This window comes from Astatotilapia calliptera, chromosome 3 (assembly GCF_964374335.1).
Source record: "Astatotilapia calliptera chromosome 3, fAstCal68.1, whole genome shotgun sequence".
NCBI classification, from domain to species: Eukaryota; Metazoa; Chordata; class Actinopteri; order Cichliformes; family Cichlidae; genus Astatotilapia; species Astatotilapia calliptera.
Window position 1 is genome coordinate 70,783,346 of NC_137424.1, and position 24,790 is coordinate 70,808,135.

Below are 24,790 nucleotides of genomic sequence, written 5' to 3' on the forward strand. Positions count from 1 at the left end.
ATGATTGATGATGAGAGAGGTTATGTTTGTGTTGTTCTGTGGAGATCATTCAAGAACTGAACCTGTTAAACACTCAGACCTGCTTCAGATTTATTATTTAAATTATATTATTTAGATTTGAAAACAGCCTTTGAATAGCTGTAATAACCACTATGCGTGAAAGGGTTAATCTCACGTAGTGTTAACGTCATATTCTGTTGCTGACTGAAAAAACCAACAGACTCAGAGATTTAGAACAAAGTAGATCATCACAGGTAGATAACAGACAGATGTCCGATTTACTGTTTTTGTGTTTGTGTCAGCAGGAGAGATTTAACTGTTAAAAACCAAACCGTGTTTTTCTCTGTGAAAGAGTTATTATGTCTCAAAGAAATCATTACATTAAATTTCAGCACTTTTCTTATGACGCACTTTATGGTCGTCCTACAGTCCAACCTACCAAACGTCACTTTAACGCGACTTCCCTAAGACACATCGGAAGTGTGGAATTTGAACGAGTGGCTGAAAGACAAAACTTTCAGCATTGTTTAAACCTTAAATTTAACCTCGTGCAGTCAAGTGTTAATCTTAAGGTCTATTATGCACTGAAAAAACCAACAGACTCAGACTTTTAGAACAAACTAAGAGTCAGATCAGCAGAAACAAAAACACGGAAATGTTTCCTGTAACTGCGTCGCTCTGCTCGACTTTGCTGATTCTCGGTGTCTTCGTGTTTGTCTCTGCAGGTGAGGTTTATAAACCAAAGGGTGTTTCACTCTGACATAAAGAGGAATACACGTTACCAATACTTTCCAAACTATTGGTTTCATTGTGATTCAGTTCGTCTGTGGGAAGATGTCACGTGATTAGGTGGAGTCGGGCTGGACTTGCTTGGTCAGCAGTGCAGTCTCCAGCACAGAGACAAAGAAGTGTAATGTGTGTGTCAGTGTGATGTGTTGTAGTTTCAGGAGTCAGTATACAGCCAGGGACGGATCTACACAGGTGGCACATGCCACCAAAAATGGTTATCTTGCCACACCTTGTGCCATAGTAGTTTTATTATGCTGATTGGATGCTGTCATTTACCTACTGGGGCGATCGTGGCTCAAAAGTTGGGCGTTCGTCTTGTAATCGGAAGGTTGCTGGTTCGAGCCCCGGCTCCGACAGTCCCGGTCGTTGTGTCCTTGGGCAAGACACTTCACCCGTTGCCTACTGGTGGTGGTCTGAGGGCCCGGTGGTGCCAGTGTCCGGCAGCCTCGCCTCTGTCAGTGCACCCCAGGGCAGCTGTGGCTACAATGTAGCTGCCATCACCAGTGTGTGGATGATTGTATGTATATAGTGTAAAGTGCTTTGGGATCCTTAGGGACTAGTAAAGCGCTATACAAATGCAGGCCATTTACCATGTGACATTTTTTTTAATTTAAATGAGCTAGCATCAACACTTTGAACCTACTATTAATGCTGAAATTAAATTGATTGATTGATTTTGCCACCCTAAGAACATTTCATTACCTCCAGCCCTGTATACAGCTACAAAGCTTTTTGTTCAGTGTATACAAACAGCTGTAGCTCCATAATGGCAGCATGCAGAGACTCACAGTGTCTTATAATGAGAGGCTGCTTTCTCTCACACATTATGTTCACTTATTATCAGCACATGTTTCACTGTATAAATGTGTATATTTCATCCTCTTGGCTTTGGTCTCAGCAGGAATATATTAAGGTCTAAATCTAAATCTCTGTCAAAGAGAGAGTGAAAGATAGAAATAGATAATAAAATAAAACAGTGAAAAAGAGGGAGAGAACATAAAGAATTGCTCTTTGTAGGTGTTGTGGTTTTGCTTGACAGACCTTCATCAACAATAAGAGAAATATGTTTTTGTATATTAGCCTCAAAGTATTATGTTTGTTATGTATTGTACTGCAATGATAGCAAAAAATAATGTGTATGTGTACTTTTTTCCTCTTTCAGACAAGAAAACCATCACAGCTGAGTCTGGACAGAACATCACTCTGCCATGTCGAGCTACAAACAACAACATCTTAGCTGTAGAGTGGAGCAGAGCCAACCTGGGAGATGAATATGTGCTTTTGTACAGGGATGGCCGATTTGAACCAGACGATCAGCATCCATCATTTAAGAACCGGGTGGATCTGCAGGACAGACAGATGAAGGATGGAGACGTGTCTCTGATTCTGAAGAATGTGACAATTAATGACACTGGAACATACGAGTGTCGTGTCGTCCTGAGAGTCAGACAACCGTTGAAGGTCATCAGCGTCATCTACCTTCATGTTGATCCTCCAGGTGAGTGAGTAGAGTTGAGTGTGTGTGTGATCAGAGGTGAAGCTGCTTCCTGGTTGTTGATGTTTGTTTGTAAAGATGTTGTTGATGAGACTTTGTAGAAAGCAGCTGGTCTGAGTGATGTGATCAGAGTGCAGTAGATAATGTCTGACAGCAGTTTGAAGAGGAAATGGATTCTGTTCTGTTCTTCACTCATCACCTACCTGACACCTCACACCTGTTTCTCACCTGCAGGAGGACCTGTTGGACTGATCGTCGGTCTGAGTGTTTCTGCTGTGCTCCTTGTTGCTGCTGGTGTTGGTTTTCTGATCTACAGAAAACATGAACGACAGAACCGAGATTTTAACTAGCATCCTGATGAACATCAGGAAGTTTGAAATGTCTTTGTAGACACAGAGATGACATAGAGACACAGAGGATGGACCTGTTGGACTGAAAGTTGGTCTGAGTGTTCCCATTGTGCTTATTGTTTCTGGATTATTGATCAACTGAAAACATAAACAACAACAGTTTCCGGATTCATACCAGCCCTTCTTGAAGTGCAGTAGAACTTAAATGTCTCAGAGCTTTTTACATAAGAATGCAGTTTAATGGCAGCTTGCATCATTATGGCAAAAAAGCAGAAGTGAATCTTACTGAAGAAAGTAAAACAATAGATTCCAAGTAGAAAAGCAAAAGAGCTGCTTCATTTCACAGGCAATGGTTAAATAATAACCGTCCCTCAAGTAAAAAGGAAAAAAAAAACAGACATTCAACAGAAGAAAAAAAGATGGAGCACCAGGACCAGCAAATCTATCGACTGAAAATTGGAAACCAGAATTATTTAAAATTATATATTCTCAACCATCTGTGGGAGAGTCCCAGGAAATTAAAGTGATCCAAGAAGGATCAAGGACATTTTTAATCTGCAGGGTGAGAAGTTTATGGAATAAGAGAAAAGATAGAGAATAATGAAAATGTGTTGACAAAATGTTATCGCCTACACTTTACTGTTAGCATTTCATGTTCTTTACATCTATTGTTATCAATTTACTGCTAACACTGAGCAAATATGGCTTCTGATCTATTGTAATATTGTACATTATTATTAGTAGTAGTAGTTTTGGTTGATGTGTGGTTTCAAACACAGAGAGTTCTTCATCATTTGATTGTATGTTTGGTCTCAGGCAGCTAAATTAGTTTGTAGAGAAAAAATTATGTCAGATTTGTGTTTGTGACGTTAGCATGTTCTACTCTTTACATTTGTGTGGAACACACATTAGCTCATATTTTCAAACAAAAGTTAATAAATCATCACATTTGAAATATTTGGGAGTATTTCCAAACAAAACATTCTGTTATATGATATAAAACTGTTATATAACTATTCCGTGTATGTTTCTCTCGAATAGGCATGAGCAGCAACATATTCTGTTTCTGACTCAATTTGTTTGAAGGTAACTTTTCTTTCCATTGATGTCAGCAATTTACTCTGTTCACAGTTTGCTTTCTGATCAGTATTCATGAGTTCAGTGAGAGCTCAGGTGTTCTCCCCCCCCCCACTGCAAAGCTCTTTATAAATTTACATTTCAGTAGAGGACAATCTTCTGGATGGTTGTTACTTCAGTTTAAATATTTGAAGAGCTGGTTACACATTTTTTTTATTTATTTTAAGCTTTTCATAAAAGTTTGCTAATAAAGTTCTACTATAAAAAATAGTACTGTATTGTGGTCTTAATCAAGTCTTTGGTCATCTGTTTCTTCTGGCTGTTGAAGCAGATTTTCTCTGAGCAGAAATCAGCAAGAGTAAGACTCAAATAATCCTGACGCTGTCTCTGTCCTGGAGCAGATTGAGAGATCACAGTCAGATCTGAGTCTGTAACAAGGATGTTTCACTGTAAACGAATGAGTCCACCAGAGCAGGAACATGTCAGGAGTTTGTAAATTGGGTGGGCGGGCGTCAGACAAAGAACCACTCCGGCTATACCCGATGGTTTTCAACCACTGCAGGTAAAACACTTATGAAGGGTCCACCTCAGTGATTATAGCTCCTCCTGCAGCCTCCTCGCTCATCCATTTTTATGTCACAGACAAAGAAGGCAGAAAGTACTTAAAGCAGAAAACCTAGTAAGAGTTTGATCCTTTTTAAAAGTGCAAGTGAAAAATGCATTTAAATTACTTTATAACAAAACAACCGTTGTATCATTACAATATCTCAAGTCCAGTTAAAGGTTTCTTCTATAGAACATTTTAAGAAACTAAATCAACAATAAATATAAACCCAAAAAATAAAACACTAAATGAAGCTTTGATTACATAATAAAAGTCAGGACAGGAGTAAGGATAGTCATGTGACCTGTAGGCCGTTTCCTGATTAGCCTTAAAAATAAATTCTTCTTTTTCTTGATTACATGTGTGGTCACATTTTTTTTTAATCATTTCTTGTTATTTTTGTGCCATCCTAAATTGTGCCACAAGGGGGCACCTCCTACCTATTGATCTCACACTACCTGTCAGTGATTCCACCTCATTTGTTTTTTTTGTTGTTGTGATCAAATATAACTGTTGGCAGCTCTCTTTTCAGGGGCCTGTTACATAATAATAAGTAGAAAAATAATTCACTTCAGTTAATCTCAGTATGTTTGTGTATTTGTATATAACAGAACCCAAAGATGCTCTCTCTCTTCCCCTTATTTATTCTTATTCTCCTCTGCTTTATAACACTGACTTTAGTAGCGTGTGGTTGGAGTTTACTGTTTTAGCTCATATCCCCCTCTCTCACTGAAGGTGATGTATGTTCATGTTTAAGAGGTCTTTTTTTTGCTTTGATTCAAAGGGGTTTGTCAGACAGCTTTTCAGAGAAGAGAGACATGTTTTGAGAGCATCATAAATTTAGCCCTTTATGTACGCTCTTCTTTTACTGTTTTTTGTTTGTATAGAAAGTTTTTGATGTTTAATGTTTTAATTCAAAGTGTTTTATCAACAAAAAACTTTCTCACTTGCATGTTGTGTCTTTTTAAGGGTAAAAGATAAGTCACGTTGTTACACACCGGCCCGAAGCCGGGGTGCAACACAACAAAAAGATAAACCCGATACATAATAACGACAAAAAAAAAAAACACACCACGGCAGAATGACGAGAGTTGGTTAATTTATTTACTGAACAGGTAGCGAGCTTCAGGGTGGGCGATGCCAAAACAACAAACAAAACCCACTAGAAAGAAAAACAGAGCTAACTTACCTCCCACGATCCCAAAACAAAATACAATTCTCTAACCTGTCTCCCTACCCGAAACAGGAGAAAAGAGGGGAATAAAAGAAAACGGCTTCCCACCCCTACAGCTACCAAGCCCAGGTACAACCCTTTTTCAACATTAATATTGCAGCCCCGTGCAGTCACACACCACGACGGTCCCCAGTCACACAGCTCACGGGGAACCAGGAAGTCTCCCCGCCGACCCAGTCCAACCCCTTTTGTAGCTGGCCTCTTTCCTTCCTCCACCAATGGGTGGCCTCCACCTGGAAACAAGCAACACTAAATACAAATACAAACAATAACAACACCGTACCGCAAATAATGACCCTGGGTCATAACAACGTAAAAAAGGGGAAAAAGTGCTCAGAGGAAGAGGGCGGGCTTTACTTGGTGTCAGTGACAGAAATGAAAAAAAGCTCAAATGAGTGAGAAGGACGATGAAGGAAACATCTGTGCTGTGTCTGCTCTGTAAGTAGAATCTCTGTGTTTGTTTGAATTCTTGTACTTTGACTGTCTGCTCTCCTGATAACTGATGATGGAGGAGAAGACATGAAAAACAAATCAGGCTGAATTCAAGTTCAAAACACCACGAGGACCAACTGCAGGTCTGAACTGACTCTTTATCTTTGCTCAGGAGTCGAGGAAACACAGCAGGCAGTGAAAAGATCAAATCATTCACTCATTATATCAACACAGCTGCACAGTGGACACATGAATTTAGTATATATACTTAACAGGGCTGTAGTCTATTGAATAATAGTTTAAAAACAACACGAGCTATTTAGCTCACAGAGGTACACTGGTAGTTCTGTTTGTGTGGAGTTGTTCTTTATGTTCACCTCAAATCAACCTGAGTGTCATTTCTCTTTAGTTCTGATCTCACTGCTGAGCTGCACAACAAACCAAGGTCAGTAACCTTCTTCTGTCACAGTTTAGACCTGAGAAATGCTCACTGATATGACCTGATTGGGTTCATGTTTTAATTTGATGTAAACCTGATGATGATTCACCAATTGTTTGGTCAAAAGTTTAACAGATCATCAGTTTTTCATTGTAACCCTCACAGCTCGTCTGACTGTGAGTCCCAGCAGCTCTCAGTTCTTTAAGGAAGTCTTTGTGTCTCTGAGCTGTGAGGAGGACGACAGCTCTGCTGGATGGACTCTGAGGAGAAACACAAGCAGACAACAGAGGACTCAGTGTGGAGATGTGTGGGGAAGAGGGACTGGTTCATCATGTAATATTAGTACACTATTCACTCAGGACAGTGGAGTTTACTGGTGTGAGTCCAGAGAGGGTCCCATCAGTAACATGGTTAACCTGACAGTCACTGGTAAGCTGAGTGTGTGGAGTTAGTGTTGATGAAGCTGTGTGTAAATGGATGAAATGCTGTAGTTTGTCTCTGTGTTGAGGTGGATCAGTGATCCTGCAGAGTCCTGTCCTCCCTGTGATGGAGGGAGATGACGTCACTCTGCTCTGTAAAACAAAGACCACTCCCTCCAACCTCCCAGCTGCTTTCTATAAAGATGGCTCCCTCATCAGGAAGCAGCCTACAGGTCACATGACCATCCAGCATGTTTCCAGGTCTGATGAAGGCCTCTACAAGTGTGACATCAGCGGTCATGGAGAGTCTCCATCCAGCTGGATCACTGTCACAGGTGACACACTCACCTGTCTGTGTTTCTGCAGCTTTCAACATTCACAATGTGACGACAACTCAATGACTGTGTTTGCTTTATTTCAGACAAACACACCATCACACCTCCACCTACATCCACACCTCCACCTACATCCACACCTCCTTCTGGTTCCACCTCCATCACTCTTCCTCCATCACTCTCTCCTCTTGATCTCTCTGTGCTTTCATTTGTTGGATCAGTCTGTGTTGTGGTTCTACTGGTGTTACTGGTTCTGCTGGTGAGACGATGTGTTCACAGGAAACCTGAAGGTGAGACTCAGACTTCCTGATCTTTCATGTCTGAGTTTGTTTAGTAGAATAAAGTTCACATTCATTATGATCATTAAACAAAACAAATAAGAAAGGTCAGGATAGGTTAATTAAAGAATCTAAATAGTTGTGAATGCGTGAGTGAGAATGGTTTTCTGTCTCTGTGTGTTAGCCCTGCGCCTGACTGGCGACCTATCCAGGGTGTACCCTGCCTCTCACTCTAAAACAGCTGGGATAGGCTCCAGCGCCCCCCGCGACCCTGAAAATAATAAGCAGAGGCAAATGGATTTATTAATTTATTAATTTAAAAAACCAAACAAACCAAACAGTAAAACCCAAGAATCATATGACCTCCTATGAGCAATTGCTTTGGTGAAAGTGGGAAGGAAAATCTGCCTTTTATCAGGAAGGAACCTCCAGCAGAAACAGGCTCAGGGAGGGGCAGCCATCTGCCGTGATTGGTTGGGGTGAGGGTAGGCAGACAGACAGAGGCACGCTGTGGAAGAGAGGTAGAGATGTATAAGGGCTAATATTTAAATGCAGAGAGGAATAAAAGCACATAGTGAGTGAAAAAGGTGACTGACAAAGAAACACTCGTGCATCGTTGGAATCTTGCTTTTCGGCACCACTTTGAGACAAACAGGGAAAAAAGCTCACATATTAATTTTAATATGCACACTGATGTAATCTGGTCAAACATAACTAGAGGGTTTCGAAGTGTTCCTGAAGTTGTATAGTTTTAATGTTTTATTTGGGAATAGAATGGTGTGTATGTGTGAGTTTGGTGATGGAGTTTTTAATATGGATGAATTATGAATTTTTTATGAATTATTATGTCTACTTTTTATGTTTTATGGACAACAGATGGAAATTAGCCCTTGGCTATAATCTGGTATGTTTACATTCATGTAAGTTTTTTTTTTACATGTATGTTCATTAACATGCACTGTCCTAAATAAAATAAAGAGTAATAAAGAGTAAGGCCAAGGTAATGATATCAGTACGTATCTGGTTAGATACCACATGTCTGAGATTTATTGTGGGTCGAATCTCTGTTTAGAGATGTAATTCACATTATTTGGATCATTTCAGCAAATCAAGAAGGAAGTGAAGAAGACGACCTCATCACTTATGTCATCATTGAGATATCAGTTCATCAAGAACAATCTGACAAAGAAAGACGAGGTAGTATTTTTATTTTTTTTCTTTATGGTGGGCTGTGGGTCAAAGGTCTGTTTTTAATATTCTTAGTAAGTATATAAATAATCTTTTCCTAAAGAAGTATTGCAAACCAATTAAAATGATTAAAAAAACATGTAAACAGAGAGACATTACAATTTTATCTAAATGAAAATCTTCAACAAATATATTTGCTAATAGTAGTGTATACTTTATTGATCCCCTCTCTCTCTGCGTTTGACCCACTCACTCAGTGAAGCAGTGGGCACCCACACTGGGGAGCACTGTGTAGGGACGGCACCTAGCTCAAGGGTACCTCAGGGTAACCGTTCAGTGGACTCGAACCACCAACTTTCCAATAATGGGGCGACCACTCTACCTACTGAGCTATCGCTGCCCCAAAAAGAGCTAATTGGCAGCTGAAACAGGAACACATATTTAATAGAAAGATGTGAGATATATTGCATTTATTTTATTGTGTCAAATATGAACTCCCTAATGTTCATAGCCAGGGATCTGTCCGCTCCTGGCCACTGCCAAGCACACAATGTTTCCTGACCTCTAAAGTGCCTTGTGCGGGTGGTGGTGGTGGGCATACAAAAGGGTTGCCTAATGTCCCTTTTTTGGGCTATGCCCAGCCAGGCCCGATGGACCTCTGCTCAAAGGAGTTTTTGAATTGCTCTTTATCTGATCCCAGGACCAATTTAGCAGATCCTACTAATCACACACAACGTGCTCTGTTTACGGAAGTAAAAATGGCAGCTACAGAGTTAGTAGGTGTTGTTGCAGCAATATATCAATTTCTGCAGAGTCATAACCGACAGAATTTTGACAAATTAACTAGAGAGAAAACTCCGTTTCTGTCCATTGACTCGCTCCGTCTCCAGTTTCTGCCCCATGCTTTCTAGTTTGTCTTTTCTGGCACTGATAATTGGTAGGTACAAAAGTGACCTAGGTCGGATTTGAAAATATCGGATTTGTGCTGTTCAAACTGTCATAACATGACTGGATATGGGTCGCATAGGGTCAAAAAAGTTAGATTTGATGCACTTTCGCATTTAGTGTGAACGTAGCCTTAGAATCTAATCCCTGCTTTTTGCAGATGATGTGGTTCTGTTTGCTTAATCAGGTGAGTTTTCTCCGAGGAGTGCCTCACCTCTCCCTTAGAGATAGCGTGAGAAGTTCAGCCATCCCGGAGAGGCTCAGAGTAGAGCCACCGCTCCGCCACATTAAAAGGATCCAGTTGCGGTGGTTCGGATATCTGACAAGGATGCCTCTTGGATGAGGTGTCCCACTGGGAGTACGCCCAGGGGCAGACCCAGGACATGCTTTAGAGATAATATTCCTCAGCAGTCTTTGGGAATGATGGTGTTTCCCTGGACAAACTGGAGGAGGTGGCCAAGGAGGGGGAGTTCTGGGCTTCTCTTCTTAGGGTGCTTCCCCTGCAGATAAGCAGAAATAAATGTGACAGATCAGCAAATTTCTTTAGCGAGTCTTTGATTTTAACTAATGACTCAGCCTCAGGTCCAGATGGCAGGTATGTTGTGACACTCAGAACATTATCAGTGTTGTAATTGAGCAGTAGGACCTTAGAGCAGCTCTGATTAGTCTGACATGTATCTGCTGTCTGGTTTTTGGCCCACGTCAATTTATTGCCATATTTGCATATGGCAAATGATAAATGGCCTGTATTTGTATAGCGCTTTACTTTGTGTTTTACTTTGTCCCTAGTGGCCCCAAAGTGCTTTACACTACATTCAGTCATCCACCCATTCACACACACATTCACACACCGGTGATGGCAAGCTACATTGTAACCACAGCTGCTCTGGGGCGCACTGACAGAGGCGAGGCTGCCGGACACTGGCGCCACCAGGCCCTCTGACCACCACCAGTAGGCAACGGGTGAAGTGTCTTGCCCAAGGACACAACGACCGAGACTGTCAGTTGTTCGTTGTCGGTGGATATAAAGAAAATGACTGAATTGACAAGATGCTGTTTAATATAATAAACACTTTTTACAGTTTCAAAGTTCGGCAAACTGTAAAACCAACTTCCTGTTGTTGATTACAGTTCATCCATCACACAGTTCATTCTCACCACAGTTTTTACTGGTTTGTCTAACAATAGTGTTCATGTTGTGAGAACGTGTTTGCTTTGTGCTCTGTGGTGAAGAGTGTCAGTCTGCAGTGGAAGAAGATGGCAGCTTTGTGGTCGTCCACCTGCATCTTTCTCAGAAACAGCCTCCAGTTCTTTGTGGTCACTCAGTGTTTCACAGCAGAGGTGTTAAGATGAGAGAAAAAAAAAAGTGTAAGAAGATGCTGCGGTTTATAAAGCAGAACATCGGTGACATGTAGCTCCTCCTGTTCATGACCCATCACATTTCTCAGGTTATTGAACCGTGTGAAGAACAGAAAGAAAGTTCTTGTAATTTCTTCACTATATTGGACGATAAACTCTGGGAAGTCACACAAACAGTGTTTGGGGGGACAAATTCATCTGGTTGCAAATGTGACCCTTGCAATGGCCGGCACTGTCATGGACTCTCGTGATGACACATTAGAAACAGTAAAAATGTTTTGCTTTGTGTAGCTGCTCTGGTGTATTGTTGTAGCTTCAATGATTTTTCGTTTTCATTTTGCAGATATTTATTTTGTAGTTGTGATCTACTCAGCAGTGAGAAGTGAAGACATCAGTTCTGGACAAACAACCATCAGAACAAGCAGGCCCAGGTACAGCTGCTCTTTATCTTTAACTTTGCATAGAGACAAGCTCGCTGCTCATCCTGTTTGCATCCATCATGCTAAGATAAGCTGATCAAACCTCATCCTGGATCAAACTCAGAGCTCTGACCCAGTTGAACTGGGACTGTGTGTGATGCAGAGAGATGGAGGTTGGAGGTCTTGACTGAACTACAAAGCTTGTAATCATGTTTCCTGTTGTTTGAACTGTGTGTGTTTGTGTTCAGACTTTAAACCAGAGCCAGACGTCGTCTACTGTTCACTGAAGTAGTCCACCAGTACAACCACTGACGTCCAGCTGCTGGTCTCTAACTGGGCCCCCAGCACCTCAGACCAGAGTAAAAAAAAAAATAGATAAAACACATTTTTATATGTTTTATGTCATTTTTTGTGTATTTTTTGTTGGAATATTTAATATTTTTTCAGGCTAAATGAGTAATGTGCAAAGGGCCTATATCCCGTGTATATTAGTTAGTGAAATCATAATTCAGCATGTCTTCAGAAACAAACACAATGTGGTGATAAGTATAACAAAGTGAGAAGAGATGGTGCACAAATCTGCATCTGGTTAAAAGGAAAAAACACACAAACATGAAAGAGTTTGCCAGATTTGTGCTAAATGAAATAGCTGGGAGTGGAAATATGGATATTTACAGTCTTGTGCAATAAAGAATATATGTGTGTTGTATCACAAGACACAATAAGACCAATGTGTTTCACTGACTCATCTACACAAGCATTTTGTAGAGGGTATAAGTGTTGTGGCAGTTGTTCGGCTGGAAACGACTGTGAGGGCCAAATTTCAACTTTCTCAAATATGAGTTTGGCAGCTGCTCCAGTTGGTTATTGTCTGTTCCATTGCATCCCAGGACTTCTCCTGGATCCTGTTGCCTCTTGTCAGGTTCTTGTGATGGGGTTGGGTGGAAACAAGAGGCAACAGGATCCAAGAGATGCCCTGGGATGCAATGGAACAGACAATAACCAACTGGAGCAGCCGCTGAAGAAACACTAAGGCAAGGTTTAAACTTCACCAGCTGACCAGTACGTTTACGGCGTTAATGACGGTGTGTCGGGGCAGGTGAAGCGCTCCACGTAGCAAGTAAGAACATCAGCCAGGGGCGGTGGATACTCTGTTCTTAACTCTTTCTGATTAGAGCTTCAAAACTTATGGCAAAAAACTGAAGATGCAAAAGTTTTGGGGCATTCATACACCAGTTGTGAGTTGATTGGGTGGCAAGAACTGTCAGAAACAAAACAAACAATAACACAATTGACAGAAGAACAGTAAGCCGCACACACTGGTGCTGTCTTGATTTTTTCTGTATTTTGATTTTTATAGCTATTTAGTTCAACAATTTCCCCGGTGATCCACCAGGGGGAGCAGCTCATCATTTCCTTGACTAGAAATCAAATGAATGCAGCACTAATCTACACAACAACAACCGTTCTGTTTCAAAACGTTTCGAACTGTGTGGTTTTATCGCTTTCAGGCAGCTGAGCTAAGCATCTTGTTAACAGCTAACCAGCTCTGTTTGATCTACTGACACATGAGGTCACGTCACTGTCAGATGTTTCATGAACACAGAATAAAAATGGAGAAGGAAAGAAGCTTTGTGTGTTTTCATTCTGCTGCACAAACCAACAGCTCATGTGAATCAAAACACACATCTGTACAATAAACAAACACTCACTGCTGAACCAGTTTGACCAGGATACAGACACACTGACACACACAGACACACACACATGTTTTCCACCAACACACAGCTGCTGAGGATTTGATAAATAATCAGGATATTATTTAAATAATAAATAGTAATAATGAATAATTGGAAAATTCCATCGGCCTTTTTGTTTTACTTTATTCTGAAACTTGTTCTGAGCCACATTTCCCACATGGTCATATGAGCCTTTAAAGTTTCCCAGAATGCACTGGTTTACCCTGGACTTGTTTCTGTTCCTCACAGATGGTTCAGTTAATTAAAACTTTGATAAAAATTTTGTCTCTAGATTGTGACAGTTGTAGTGGTTTGAGCTTTTCATAGAACTTTTTTTTGTTGTTTAGTTTTTTTTAGCCATTGAAATTTCATAACTTGTGAAGTTCTGAGGGAACAAATCGTAAACAGTAAATGGTTCTTATGTAGCACTTTGTACTCGGAGTAGAGTAATGAATGACGTCCATGACACAGACGACACCAGAAACAAGTGCGGTGGTTTTAAACAGAGTAAGTGTTTTATTTACATTTTCCATTCATGTTGTCTGAGTATGTGATCAGACCTGCTGGATTTATGATCAATGTTTTTTTGTTTGTTTGTTTGTTTGTTTTTGTTTCCAAATGAAAAAATGCATTCACTCAAGACAGTGGATATATTTTGAACACTCACTCTCTTGGGGTTTATTGCATGTGAAGAATTAAGAAAAGAGCCTGTTGTTTTTGTAAATAACCGTGTTGTACAGGACATTAAACATGATGTTTAGGTACATGTGACATTTGAATTTTACTCATTAGAATAAGTTGATTTCAATTCACATACACTCCACAGACAGGATGTTTCTACACATCTACCTGTTTTACTGAGACAAGTTCACTTCCTGTTACTTTGTAAGTGTACTTGTTTGTCAAATATGTGTATGTAAAGCTGGAGAAGACAGGACTGTGGTTTCTAAAATGTTGCTATAGTCTTTTTTTTTCTTTTTTTTCTTTTGCAGGTGAACAATCAAACTTAAGAATATGATTTCATAGAAGAAATAGAGCTTTAAACAGAATCACCTTTTCATATTCAAAATTATTAAAGCTTTAAGGTGCATGTTTCCTTAGTGTACTTTGATGACCTTATCAGCATTTGCACTAAGTTTGTGTTACTGTGGAGAGTGAATATAATTGGTTTTGACACAGACTATAAGTTTTTGAGCTTGAGGTTTGCAGTGTTGTAGACTTTGATTGGTTCGTATTATATAATAGTATGTGTTTATATAAAGATGAATAAAACAAAATATTAGAATATTTTAATATGGCAGCCAGACATTGTTCAACCCCAGTGTATAACACACAAATCAGTTAGTGTCAACAGAACTAAGGGTTTTTAGTAATATAGTCTTAATTCCAGTGCTTTTATTGCATCATAGTGATGCACCTCACAGTGTATGTATTTTTCTGATGTCACTGTACATGATAGTCAAGTCTTTATTCATAAAACACATTTAAATGTAACAGACGGTGACCAAAGTGTTGCACATATTTAATGTTCCATGTTAGACCCTCTATTAAAAGGGAGTCATATTATAGTAAGATGAGCTTTTTTCCAGCTCCAGGGATTTACTGAAACAAGTGCAAACGTCTATGTAAATACAGACAGTACAAAAGATGGACATAGCTACCGTGATGTCGTCCACTGATTTCTGAATTCGGTGAAACCTCTGCATGAGTGTTTCCATCTACGCTGTCCTGGTTGCATAAAAATGATTTTTTATTTAATATGACCCAAGTTTCTTTTGATCTTGGCTGCCTTTTGTTCTTTTCTCTGGCAAAAGGATCTAACACAGCTCTGAGGAAGCCAATCCATGATTGATAGAGTTTCATTTTGTGTGTGTGTGTGTGTGTGTGTGTGTGTGTGTGTGTGTGTGTGTGTGTGTGTGTTTTGTTTATTTTTTTTTGTATCCACGTGTGCTTTTACTGCATTGACAGTGAGTTTGAGATCATTGTCTTGCTGCAAAATTGAGGCTTTACCAATAGAGGCTATTGCATGATTGAGAATGTGCCTTTCAAGTTTCATGTTAAAACACCATTCAGATCGCTCATTCTACCGTGCCTGTATACCTGCGGTTTCAGTCAATTTCAGAGTCTGTAGCAAATGAGCTGTTGCTACCCCACCTACGACGCTGTGGTGAGAAACACGGCAGGAAAGGAGAACTGAGAACACAGCCTCATCAGAAGCTTCTAAATAGCGCTGCCTTCTAGCAACAAATATTGCATCTATCTAGACAGACTTTAGCTGTTTTGCATAGCAAAGCTAGTTAAATACATAGTTAGCCCTGCTGTCATCATGGAGAGAACTAAAAAAACTATGGTCTTCAGTGGAATAACAGATTGGAGACTAAAGGTGGACAAAGCTCTCCAGAACAGCTGTGGTTTTATGGTTGTGACAGCTAATATTTTATTATGAAGCACTTATATGTAGTTACACAAAGTTCTTTTTTCATCAACATTTATGGGAAAGTGAACCAAGTAGCTCAAACACAGATCTCTCATCTTAATCGGTGACTTATTTAAATCTGAATTTAATCTTAGTTAGATTGAAACTCTGTTTCTGTTTTCACTGAAAATACAAACAGTCTCAGACATTTAGAAGACAGCAGATTATCACAACTAGATAACAGAGGAATGTTTTCTTTACTCTGATCAGTTTCTCTGTTTGTGGGTGTTTTTGTGTTTGTGTCTGCAGGCAAGATTTAACTGTTAGGAGTAGGAAGGTTTTATTTATGCCAGGTCCACAGAGAAATAAAATCCATTTTTTAGAATCTTTCTAGACATTAACACACATTTTAACTTCATTATAAAAGAGTAATCATATAAAACATAGACATAAAATATAGACTTCACCTGTATATAGTCTTTGTGCTCTGGGCCAAAGTACAGGTGGAATTACACATTATTACTCTGCTGTTTACAAAAGAACTTACATTTTCAGATATCTTTGGTATTTATTTATTCATTTATTTATTTATTTATTTTAATACGTCTCCCTGGTCATAAATATAAACATCCACCAGGAGGTGCTGCAGCACCTGCTCCCCACATTCTTGAGCTAAAATGTGTTTTATTTCCACAGATTGAATAAAAAGAAATGACCCAAAATAATTTACTGACATGAGGAAGACCATAAAATGTTTCCTATCTGATCTTCACTCTCTGTCAGCACAGAGAAAGGAAGTTAATATTTAATCATTTCTCTTTGAAATGTTTAGATCTGTTGGACAGGCAGGAATAACCACAGGTGTGTCAGCTTTGACCTCTAAAATGATTTTACATCCAGACGAGAACAAAACAACAGAAAGAAAAATAATGGAGCTCCAAGTTCAAATAGAGCTGATGAATGTGCTGAACACCAAAGAGGAAATCTGATATGATTCACACACAGACACATGATGCTACTGCTGAACCAGTCTGACCAGGATACTGACACACAGCTATTTACCATCAACACAGTGGTGCTGAGGATCTGATCAATAATTTAATCATTTAATCACCTTGATTTATTGGTTTTACATATGTTGCATTTAAAAAGAATATTTAAGGTTTGTAAAATATGTTTTTAAACAGGTTGTATCATGAGTTTCACTTTAGTAAATGTATTTAGTTACTGCAATAATCAGCTTCAATTTCTCTTTTAAATGAACAGTTTATGCTGCATCTCAGTGTTATATTAAAACAATTATAATAATAATACATAAACCTTGTTAGTTTGAACTAATGATCCTAATGTTCAGTAACAAGATGTTTTTATTGTATTTGATTCTACTGGGCTCTAACAGACGGGCAGGTGGAGCTAACCACAGCTATGTTCGCTCTAACAGGAGCTTTAGCTGCACTGAAGTGAAATCATTTCACAGTCAGACAGAGCATGAGCACAAAACAAGAACAGGACAGGAAATAAAAGGTGGGCTTAGAATAAAAGCAGACAGAAACAGTAACAGATGCATCTGTTGTTTGTCGTGAGCGACACTCTGACAGGCTGTAACTTGTGCTGGACAGTCTCCTGTCCCACATGGTGATACGCTGAATTATCAGAGCACAGATCAAACATCCAGAGCACCTCTGCTTGTTCCTGTTTCTACATCACAGACATGAACCTGCTGAAGTTTACTCACATTATTATACATCATACTGATCCTCACACACTGAACAGAAATCACGTTCTGTCTTCAGACTGTGACAGGTGGAGTGGGTTTCCAGCCCCCACCCATGTGTACTTCAAGGACCTGAAAACGTTTGTTGTATTTCAGGGTTTCATTAAGTTATTTGACAGAAAGATCAGCTGACTGTGAGGGCTCAGAGTCAGCTGTGACTTTGTTTTTGTTTGTCAAATATGTGAACTCACAGCTGATAGGTGGAGGAATGTGGTTGCTAAGGTGACGCTGTGGGCGCTGATGTCACAGGTCTTCGTGTTTGTCTCTGCAGGTGAGGTTTATAAACATGCCACTCCATGCCACCTCTGTAGATCTGTCCCTGAGTTTTAAATGGTTGTGCAAAAAGTCAGAAACACTGTTTACATTTTAAGGCATATTACACAATGCAACAGCTGCATATTTTTAAAGAAATACCTTTGATTTTGCCAGCCTAAGAACATTTCATTACATCAGCCCTGTATACACCTACAAAGCTTTTACTTCAGTGTGTACAAACAGCTGCAGGAAATGGATTCTGTTCTGTTCTTCACTCATCACCTACCTGACAGCTGACACCTGTTTCTCACCTGCATCATCTGTTGGACTGAACGTTGGTCTGAAAGCTTCTTGTTGGTTTTTTGATCTACAGTAAACATAAGAGACAGAGTCAGGATTTATTCCAGCCTCCCAGTAAAAAGCAGCAGGTTAGAAATGACTCAGAGCTTCTTACGTGGTGATGCTGGGTAAGATAAGCCTGTATCAGTAAAGCTTGTTTGCTTGTTGGTGTCTTTGTGTTTGTGAATGTAGGCGAAATTTAACTGTTAGAAAACAAACAGTGTTTGTCTGTGAAAAAGAGAATTAGCCTGATTTTCACATTGATATCTCTCAAAGAAATCATTACATTACATTTCACCGCCTTAGTCATGACGCACTTATTCATGGTCATCGTACAGCGCAGCGTAACAGACGTCACTTTAACGCGACTTCCTTAAGATATCGAAAGTGTGGCGTTTGAACGAGTTTCTGAAAAACAAATGTTTCAGCTTTATTTAAACCTCAAAGTTAACCTCATGTAGTCAGTTTTAAAACTCTAGTTTTGTTATTAAGAGTCAGATCAGCAGAAACAAGAACACGGAAATGTTTCCTGTAACTGCGTCGCTCTGCTCGACTTTGCTGTTTGTCGGTGTCTTCGTGTTTGTCTCTGCAGGTGAGGTTTATAAAACAAACGGTGTTTCCCTCTGAGATAAAGAGGAATAAACATCAGTCTGGTTTACATGTTACTTCCCAAACATTTAGTTTCTGAGCGTCTGCGTGTGTGACGGCATCACGAGGCCTGGTGGTGTCTGTGGATTTACCCGCTTGGTCAGCGATGCTGTTTCCAGCACAGAGACAAAGAAGTGTAGTGTGTGTGTCAGTGTGATGTGTTGTAGTTTCAGGAGTCAGTATACTGCCAGAGGCCGATCTACAGAGGTGGCATGGAGTGGCATGCTCCACCCTAAAATGATCTCTTGCCACCTCTAGTGCCACAGTAGTTTTATATATGACAATGTTGTTTGTTAAGGTGTGGCAACAGATTATATTAGGCTGGCACATGCCTCTCTATGCCACCTCTGCAGATCTGCCCTGAGTTTTAAATGGTTGTACAAAGAAATGTCAGAATCATTGTTTACATTGTAAGGCACATTACACAATGTTACACTTGCGATATGTGTAAAGAAATGGTTTTGATTTTACCTGTGATTTCCACACCACCCTAAGAACATTTCATTACATCCAGCCCTGTATGCAGCTACAAAGCTTTAGTTCAGTGCATACAAACAGCTGTAGCTCCATAAAGGCAGCATGCAGAGACTCACAGTGTCTTATAATGAGAGGCTGCTTTCTCTCACACATTATGTTCACTTATTATCAGCACATGTATAAATGTTTATATTACACTGCTTCTTACATTCATCTGAATTATTTTATATAACACTACAAGCAGTGAGTGTGTCTCACTTTGAATGGCTGCTGTATTCAATTTAGTTCAATTCCATTTTATTTATATAAAAATCAAAACAACTGTCACCTCAAGGTGCTTTATATTGTAAGGTAGACCTACTACAATAATACATACAGAGAAAAGGCTCAGGGAGGGGCGGCCATCTGCTACGACCGGTAGGAGGTGAGTGGAGGAAGATAGTACAAAGACATGCTGTGGAAGAGATCTTAAGAGATTAATTAATCATTAAAGATTAAATGCAGAGAGGTCTAGTAAAACAAAGTGAGTGAGAAAGGTGACTGAAGAAGGAATACTTAATGCATCATGGAGCATCAGCAGCCTCTATTACAGCATAGCTAAGCGACGATTGTACTTCAACCTTTCACCTCTCTGCTCTGTCTTGTTTCTTCTGTCAGACCAGAAAATTATCACAGCTCAGCCTGGACAGAAGAACATCACTCTACCATGCCGAGCTCCAAACAATAATAACAGCATCATCGGTGTAGAGTGGAGCAGATCTGGCATGGAGACAGATTATGTGCTTTTGTACCGGGATCAGCGGTTCGACCTAGAAAACCAGCATCCATCTTTTAAGAACCGGGTGGATCTACAGGACAAACAGATGAAGGATGGAGACGTGTCTCTGATTCTGAAGGATGTGACGATTAATGATGCTGGAACATACGAGTGTCGTGTCTTCACGAGAGGAAACGTGAGGAAAAGAGCAAATCAGGATGGTGACCCCATCAGCATCATCACACTGAAAGTTGATCCTCCAGGTGAGTGAGTAGAGTTGAGTGTGTGTGTGATCAGAGGTGAAGCTGCTTCCTGGTTGTTGATGTTTGTTTCTAAAGATGTTGTTGATGAGACTTTGTAGAAAGCAGCTGGTCTGAGTGATGTGATCAGAGTGCAGTAGATAATGTCTGACAGCAGTTTGAAGAGGAAATGGATTCTGTTCTGTTCTTCACTCATCACCTACCTGACAGCTGACACCTCACACCTGTTTCTCACCTGCAGGAGGACCTGTTGGACTGATCGTCGGTCTGAGTGTTTCTGCTGTGCTTCTTGTTGCTGCTGCTGTTGTTGTTTTTGTGTGCTACAGAAAACGTAAACAACAGCAGAGTCAGGATTCATACCAGCCCCCTGTTGAACTGTAGCATGTTTGAAGATGTAAGAGTCGCCTGTATCACTAAGGCACAAAGCAGAGGCCTGCTTTCAGAAACTAAAACAATCACATCATGTAGAAAACCAGAAGAGCTGCTTCATTCCAAAAAGATTTCACAGCAGAGACAATGTTAAAGAAAAAGCTAATTTTTCCTCAAGTAAGAAAAAATAACAGATAATCAAAAAGAAGAAGAAAAAGGTGGAGAACAAGGTGCAGCACATTTATCAACTGAAAATGGGAAACTGCAATTATTTAAATTGCAGGTTATTTTAACTGTAATTTGAAAATCCAATTTAAGGAAAAAAAAATATTCTCAAGCATCTGAGGGAGAAATTAGACCCAAAGTGATCCAAGAAGGATCAAAGACATTTTAATCAACAGGCTGCAGTAGTAAACACGTTTACCGTAGATGCTGCATACTGTTGAAAGAATTACTAAAGCCGACACTGTTACTGTTAGCATTGTTAACAACATACATTGTTATGTATATATTTCCAGCACTGAGGATGTTTGGCTTCTGATGTATTGGACGATTGTATATTATTATAATTAGTAGTCATGTTCAGTTTTGATAATGTTAAATGTTTCAAACACACACAGGTTTTCATCATTTGATTGTACGTTTGGTCTGAGGCAGCTAAATTAGTTTGTAGAGAAAAGTGAATGTCAGATTTATGTTTGTGAGCTTAGCTGTGCATATTTACATTTCTGTGGAAACGCAAATTACTTTTTCATAGTTTGGTTCTCATCAGTATTCATGAGCTCAGAATGTTACAGCATCAGAACGAGTGAGTGTGTTTGTTTCATCTTCAGGTTCAGTTATCTGTGAGATCAAACTCATTCTGAGAGGTTTGAACCACACAGACTCATCCTCATGTGGAGATCACAGACAGTAACAGTAATTTTGACAGTGTCATGAAACCAAATCTATGAATGTTTATATATTAGGCAGATGTTTCCTCTGATCTGTGAAGCTTTATTGAACTTTTCATTCCATGAACGACTCTTTTGGTTGTTTGTTTTCTGGGTGTTATTTCAGTTTAAATATTTCAAGAACTTGTTACATTTGTAATGTTTTATTTTACTCTTTTTGAATCCGTTTTTGCTAATAAAAAACATAATAAAAAAAAACTAGGACTCTATTGTTGTGTTGATTCAGTCTGTTCATGTTTTTTTTGTGGCTGTAACCGTTCTTTTTTATTTCTGGAGCAGCTGATGCAGATTTCTGTCTCATTCTGATACATAGTAAAATAATCTAGACACTCTTTAACTCATATGTGTCTAACTGAAGGCCCGCGGGCCACATCTGGCCCGACGTACATTTATATTCGGCCCACAAGATCAATTTATATAGATTTATTATGGTTGTTATGCATGGTGATATGACACGCTAATAACACACAAACAACAGATCCCATAATGCAGTGCCACCACCAGTAGGCAACGGGTGAAGTGTCTTGCCCAAGGACACAACAACCGAGACTGTAAAAGCCGGGGCTCGAACCAGCAACCTTCCGATTACAAGGCGAACTCCCAACTCTTGAGCCACGATCGCCACAGCTCTACACGCAGTTTGAACCTTGTTTATGTTTGGTAGCACATATCTGTGTGAGAAGCTGTTTTCAGTGATGAAGGTTAACAAAACAGCACACAGGAGTTGTCTCACTGATGAACACCTGTGGTCCATCACAACACAAGACCTCACACCAAACTTAAACAAACTTGTTGCCAAAAAATGGTGCCAAGCATCTACCTCTGACAAAATTGCATAAGAGCAAAAAAACAAAACAAAAAGCAAACCCTGAATTGTAATTTTAATTGTAATTGTAATTTATCACTTTTTCCTCATGGTGGCAGTGTTGTCACACTAAATCATCAATATGTTGCTCTCCACATAACACAGAACACTTTTAAGTGTCAGAATGTCTGTGAAGGTTCTCAGTCATCCAGGTCATCGTAGTCAAAGGAGCTTGCAAAGAAAAGCGTCTGGACTTCTTTAAGTTACTTGAAGACGTTTCACCTCTCATCCGAGAAGCTTCTTCAGTTCTAAGGTCAAGGTCTAAGGTTGAGATCCCTTCCCAGATGCCTTAACGCCCACTCACATCCTGGGCCATCTGATCTCAGGAATTCGCATGATAAGGTGGGGCCAGGTTTCACAATGAACTCACCCGAAACTCTGGCTGATTGGGACCCACACCCAGTGTCACACCTTGGCTCAGGTGATTAGAGGATCATCAGGGGGTCCTTTTGTCCCTCTGTGGGGGGTTACTCCCACTAGGTTTATATCTGGGACTCTCCACCATTTGACCTTAGAACTGAAGAAGCTTCTCGGATGAGAGGTGAAACGTCTTCAAGCAACTTAAAGAAGTCCAGACGCTTTTCTTTGCAAGCTCCTTTGACTACGATGACCTGGATGACTGAGAACCTTCACAGACATAAGAGTCAATCTGTCTTCATCCATCTTGAAGAAAATACTTTTTGAGCAAAGGTATCAACAGTTTGTCGATTCTTTTCAGTACTGGATCACTGGAGTTTAGTGTGATGTAGAATTATTGTAGAGACACTGACACTGCCCTAGATGCAGTAAAGGCCTGAGTGTGTCATGAATTTAGGAGTAGATTTCTAGGAGACCATAGGAGACGCTTTTCTTTGCAAGATCCTTTGACCCTGAATGTTATGATTTGTTGTTATTTTAACCTTTGCTGAAAAGCACCAATTTTATTTATATTTCTTGTTGGGGGTTTTTGTTGGTTTTTTTGCACGATTTTCATGTTCATACTTTGAATTTGTGTCATTTTGACAAGAGATATTTTTATGAAGAGCAAAATATTTTTAGTTTGTTTTTCATAAAATGGCATAATAGCAACAAAATCTCATTATTTTGATTTCATGTCATTTTAGTGTTTCCTTAAAAGCACAATTTTTATTTATTTCCTCTGGGGGGGGGGGGGGGGGGTGCAGCATGTTCATATTTCAAGCTTGTTTAATTTTCACAGGATTTAGTTTTATGGAGAGCAAAATATTTAAAGTTAAAATTTCGTGTGTACAATAAATGTTTATCCTGTTTGGCCCATGACCTAAAGTGTGCTTTGAGTTTTGGCCCCCTGTGCAATTGAGTTCGATCCCTGCTTTAACTGCATCAGACTGAGAGATAAACCTTTGTGACTGTTCCTGTAACAAGAAACAAGATGTGGAAAGTTGTTTTGAATCCACTCTGAAAAATGTAAGTGATGTTACTCCTATGAACTTGTGATTTCAGCAGCGAACAGAGATGGTGGTTCAGGGACCAAGAAGAACTCCAGGTACACATAATGGTTTTTGTCTGTTCAGATTATTTACCAGTGGCTGTTTTGATTTTATGGAATGCCAATGTTCCATACGATTTAACCAATTGTTGAAAAAAACAAATCCCTGATTTTTAGTGATGATGTGCTCCTTGGGCTTCAGTGGCCTCAAGCACAGATGATGGAACAATTTTTACACTGGGATGGAAATTGGCATTTATAAGTTTTATGTCATATTCTTTTAAAACTAGAAGTGACATTATTGTACTGGGCTGAAACATGTCATGTGACCTGGGGTAGAAAGAAACTTCCCCCTGGCTGCCTCACCGCTCAGCTAAGAGAGGTTAAAAGGTCTATAACGTAACAGTTTTGTGTGTCTGGAGGAATGTACGAAGATACTGTGTCACCAACTCATAATACGAATAACCCAGAATCAGAAAATCAGCATTTAGTGTGTAATTCTTAAACACAGAACCACAATTTATATGTGGTTTATCTGATGCTTAATAGCATAATCACTTAACACTGATCAAAATATAACCCAACATATTAAACATATGTTTAATATGTTGGGTTATGTGCCAGTTAAACATGTGTGCCAGTTATCAGAATTCGTATGTTGTTTCTTAGGCTTAAATATGCTAAATTTCGCAACACTGCCATGTTGAACTTAAAGAAGTACACATAAATATCCATCCATCTTCTTCCGCGTATCTGGGGCTGGGTCACGGGGGCAGCAGCCTAAGCAGAGAAGCCCAGGCCTCCCTCTCCCAAGCCACCTCCTCCAGCTTATCTGGGGGAATACCAAGGCGTTCCCAGGCCAGCTGAGAGATATAATCTCTCCAGCATGCCCTGGGTCTGGCACGGGGCCTCCTGCCGGTGGGACACCCAGAACACCTCATCCCGTAGGCAGCCAGGAAGCATCCTTGTCAAATGCCCGAACCACCTCAACTGGCTCCTTTTGACAAGTTCACTAAGGAAGTGGACATTGCCAAACATCAGCACTCTGAGAAGATGCAGCAGCAGATATCAGAGAATGACTCGGCCTCTGTGTGGAAAGGTTTTAGGAATATTACAAACTACAAGCCT

The 24,790-nt window shown here is 39.8% G+C and overlaps 1 protein-coding gene and 2 long non-coding RNA genes across 6 annotated transcripts; 2 read left to right on the forward strand and 1 right to left on the reverse strand.

The window, feature by feature from the left end:
- Nucleotides 1–453: 453 nt before the first annotated feature.
- On the forward strand, nucleotides 454–21,559 carry LOC145425736 (CD276 antigen homolog). Of its 4 annotated transcripts, none has more exons than XM_080299073.1 (3): nucleotides 454–725; nucleotides 19,669–20,031; nucleotides 20,270–21,559. In XM_080299073.1, the coding sequence occupies exons 1-3, from the start codon at nucleotides 656–658 to the stop codon at nucleotides 20,407–20,409; spliced, it is 573 nt and encodes a 190-aa protein (XP_080155199.1). In that variant the 5' UTR covers nucleotides 454–655; the 3' UTR covers nucleotides 20,410–21,559. The 4 variants fall into 4 exon arrangements, with proteins under 4 accessions (XP_080155199.1, XP_080155201.1, XP_080155200.1 ...); XM_080299075.1 differs by lacking the exon at nucleotides 454–725 and adding an exon at nucleotides 13,271–13,609; XM_080299074.1 differs by lacking the exon at nucleotides 454–725 and adding an exon at nucleotides 18,237–18,478 and having other exon boundaries at nucleotides 20,273–21,559.
- On the forward strand, nucleotides 7,245–12,085 carry LOC145425751 (uncharacterized). The gene is made up of 4 exons (XR_013906481.1): nucleotides 7,245–7,464; nucleotides 8,557–8,649; nucleotides 11,288–11,375; nucleotides 11,612–12,085. It is a non-coding gene; the product is annotated as an uncharacterized LOC145425751 (long non-coding RNA).
- Nucleotides 17,461–20,340, reverse strand: LOC145425756 (uncharacterized). The gene is made up of 3 exons (XR_013906491.1): nucleotides 20,264–20,340; nucleotides 17,859–17,914; nucleotides 17,461–17,611 (listed from the first exon to the last, which is right to left on the reverse strand). It is a non-coding gene; the product is annotated as an uncharacterized LOC145425756 (long non-coding RNA).
- Nucleotides 21,560–24,790: the final 3,231 nt, after the last annotated feature.